This window comes from Bison bison, unplaced genomic scaffold (genome assembly GCF_000754665.1).
Source record: "Bison bison bison isolate TAMUID 2011002044 unplaced genomic scaffold, Bison_UMD1.0 scf7180017864063, whole genome shotgun sequence".
Lineage (NCBI taxonomy): Eukaryota > Metazoa > Chordata > Mammalia > Artiodactyla > Bovidae > Bison > Bison bison.
Genome location: NW_011494635.1, coordinates 4,290,409 through 4,293,952, shown reverse-complemented (window position 1 = coordinate 4,293,952; position 3,544 = coordinate 4,290,409). Strand labels below are relative to the sequence as shown.

Here is a 3,544-nt window from a genome sequence, read left to right as displayed (position 1 = left end):
TCCTGGTCCTTGATTAAAACCAGATCCTCACTAGACACACTGCAGCTGGAGGTCAGTACCCGCTCCAGACCACTCGGCCCTGGAAGTGATGAGCCCACAGATGTCACAGTCCAGAGGGTGCTCTGCTCTGCTGGACCCCAGAAAAGCCTGGACCTCCACAGGCCTACCCCGGACAGGGGACACCAGGAGTGCCCAGCGGGGCCTGTGTGTGTCCTGCTGCTGCTGTCTCCCCAAGAGGCACTGACAGGACTTTAATCCTGCCATTATGCACCAACCACGGGGGCAGGTTTTTGTTTCAACTTTGGTGAACGGGAACATCAGGTGCCCAATGTGGGCGCTGGGGGTGGAGGGACAGAGCTGATGCTCACCAAGAAGAATCAGAGGAGCTGAAACCCTGGAAAACCCTTTATTTCAAGTGGAACACATGAGGTTCAGCTTATTTCGAGAACTGTACATTCACCACAGGAGCAGCTGTGGGCCTGGGGCCCACAGAGCCCTGTGCCCGGCTCGGCCAGCACCCCGTGAGCCCATGGGGGCTGGGCCGCCAGAGGGTGGATCCAGGGCTGTGGCCGGGTGGACATTGCTTGGAGGCCAACGGCTCAGGCAGCGATACATCCAGTGGGCTCAGCACAGAGCTTCTGTGTGAGCACTCGGCACCACACAGACGTCACTCACACACACGCGTGCGGCTCAGGACACAGATTCTGTGCGAGCGCTTGGCACCACACAGATGTCACACACAGACACACACTCTTCACAGCAGTGCACACTCACATTCAGACACACATACACATACGGCTCAGGACACAGCTTCTGCGTGAGCGCTTGGCACCACACAGACACACACACACTCTTCACAGTGCACACTCACATTCAGACACACACACACGACTCAGGACACAGCTTCTGCATGAGCACTTGGCACCACACAGACACACACACACACGGCTCAGGACACAGCTTCTGCGTGAGTGCTTGGCACCACACAGACACACACACACTCTTCACAGCAGCGCACACTCACATTCAGGACCCTCGAGGAGCCCGGGCAGGTGGGCCATGGAGAGGCATCCCCTTCAGCCCCCCTGCCCCATGCTCAGTGCCAACCCAGCAGCTGAGCCTGAGCCCCCTGAGGACGCGGCTTCTGGATGACGTCACAGTCCACACCCCGGGGGATGCCAGGCCCACTGGCCGGGGGGGACGCCCGCTGGAGAGCAGCACAGAACAAGACTCCTGTCAAAGGATGCATGTCACAGCCACCCCAGGCCTGAGACGGGACAGTGTGGATGGCAGCGGGGCCGCCCTGGCCTCAGCCTGCGCCCCCTGCCCCGTCTGGACACCGTCCACCTGGAGCCAAAGCCTGGGCTGCGTTCCAGTGCACCCAGGGGCTGGTGTGTGCGGCCATGGGGAGGAGGGTCCCGGCTGGCGCCGTGGCCCCCATACCGCAAGTCAGGGGTCCCAAAGGGGCCTGCTCTCGCAGAGCCTGTGCTTCTGTGGGAATGGCCGGCAACTCAGTGGCTACGAGGCGGGGCTCTTGTGTCGGCTCAGGGAATCGATGTAATGAAAAGTGGCGCCCAGAGCCCAGCTGGTCTCCACGTTGTCGATCTTCCGGGTCAGCTTGAAGAGACAAGCAGGGAGAGGAGCACGTGTGTGGGGAAGACGGGCACGTGCTCTTGAGGGGCAGGGAGGGGGCACCCCAGGGTCCCTACCTTCAGCACTTTGTCCCCCGGGAAGCCGAGCTCCTGGAGCAGCAAGCTGACGTAGGTGAGGTCCAGGCACAGGAAGGGGCTGGGTGGCGGCCGGGTCTCTGCCGTCCGGCACACTGAGGGGGACACGGCTCCTGGGTGTGGGCACGGGCCCAGGCTTCCTAGTTCCACCCATGCAGGGCACCACCCCCTAGGCCCTATGCCACCCAGGGCCTCCCTGCTGGTCAGAGCCCAGGACCAGCAGGGACTTGAGGTCAACCCAGGGTCTACTACCCACCCTGGCTCTGTCTCCACCCGGTGACCCCAGCCACCTCTCCTGGATGTGGACCCCAGCCTCCTGAGGACTGGAAACACCCTCAAAGCTGATGAGAGAGAGCAACCCACCCCTCTTAGCGAGGACAGACAAACCACCCATAGCCTCTGCTCAGAGCCTTCTCCCGCTGGTGTCCAGGAGACAAACCCAGAAGTGAGGAGAATGATGGAAAAGAAGCCTTTCTGGGGGCAGGGAGAGGGGAAGGAGGTCGTTCGATGGAGAAATACAGAGTTAACTCCTTGGACCTGCAACTGGGAAAGGGACTCAGGGTGGAACTGCTACAAGCGGCCTGCACAGCTGCCAGTGGGGAGTGAGGAGGGAAGGGTGGGCAACCCACACCCGGCCACACCCTAGGGGGACGGATCTTGGTCCCCCTCTCTGGGCTCTGCTGTGCAGGGGTCCCTGGCAACTGTGAATCTGCTGGGACACTTTGGGGGCTTGAGGTTACCCTAGCCAAAGAGAGTCAGAAAAAGTGAAATCAGGGGAGTCCACGCCTCACACCCCAGGACTAAAACCCTTGCCCCTACCGCTCAGGCCACACAAGGCGTGGTGGGCTGGGGTCCAGCTGGCTCGGTGGCCCCTCACACGCTCACACCCCTGAAGGCTTGTCTGGGCGACAGGCAGGAGCTGAAGAGAAATTCCGGGGCCAGGGCCTGCCTCGAGCCCGGGATGGTGTCCTGCCTCCAGGCCACTCACCATACTTGGCCGCTATCTCAAAGTCTTCAACGACAAGGCTGCCTCCCTTCTCCGCATCTGTGGATGAGACCAAGTGCCCCGTTGGCACCAGGGCTGCAGAGCAGAGACAGCACTGAGGCCCTGGGGCCCACGCACCCGAGGGGAGAGGTCCAGAGGTGGACGGCTGCATGTCTGGGCATCAGAGAGTAAGGATGAGGTGCCCTGGCTCCGCTGGAAGGGCAGCTGCTAGGATGCCCCAGAGAGAGGGACCTGGGCCCAGGTGAGGGGTCACCTTCCCCCATTCCAGCCTTGTCCTGCTGGCCGTCATCCACGGAAGACCCAGCAGCATAGCCAACCTGCTGGCCTCTGTTTCTCCAGGGCGATTTTCTATGCACACTAATGTTTCATCCTCGCCATCAATAACATTCTGACACCCTTAATCTATCTTATCAAAAGACATTTCCAGTCCTGACCCAGTGAAGTGACCTCATGACCCTCTCGAGATTTTCTAGCGGGTCTGACGAGCACCGGTCCCAGACTCCCAATGCCGTCTTCTGCCCTGATGGCACTCGCAGGTCAGGAAGGGGTCAGGGTGACACATATAAGCTCCTGAGGGTGGTCTGAGGACTGGGTGCCAGCCTGGGTGCCAGCAGCTGAGGGTCTGAGAATCACAACAGGTGAGAGGAGAATGAACCAACAGCCAGGAAGCCTTCCTGCACTAAGCAGCTCAGAGAACTGAATTATTTATAAAAGGGGCCTAGTACTCTCTACTCAGGACAGGTCCCTGCCCTCCCACCACCCTGATGTGACTGGCGGGTCCTCTGCCAGAGGTCCCACACTCCAGGCCCCC

General features: G+C 60.8%; 1 protein-coding gene across 1 annotated transcript in view; it reads right to left on the bottom strand.

Moving 5' to 3' along the window:
* Positions 1 to 392: 392 nt before the first annotated feature.
* Positions 393 to 3,544, bottom strand: part of ENTPD6 (ectonucleoside triphosphate diphosphohydrolase 6 (putative)) — a 16,785-nt gene continuing 13,633 nt past the window's right edge. The window contains exons 12-14 of the mRNA XM_010836357.1: positions 2,716 to 2,772; positions 1,710 to 1,822; positions 393 to 1,617 (exon numbers count right to left, since the gene is read on the bottom strand). Of these exons, the coding sequence (XP_010834659.1) occupies positions 1,519 to 1,617; positions 1,710 to 1,822; positions 2,716 to 2,772 (269 nt within the window). The 3' untranslated portion in view covers positions 393 to 1,518. The remainder of the gene's footprint in view (positions 1,618 to 1,709; positions 1,823 to 2,715; positions 2,773 to 3,544) is intronic.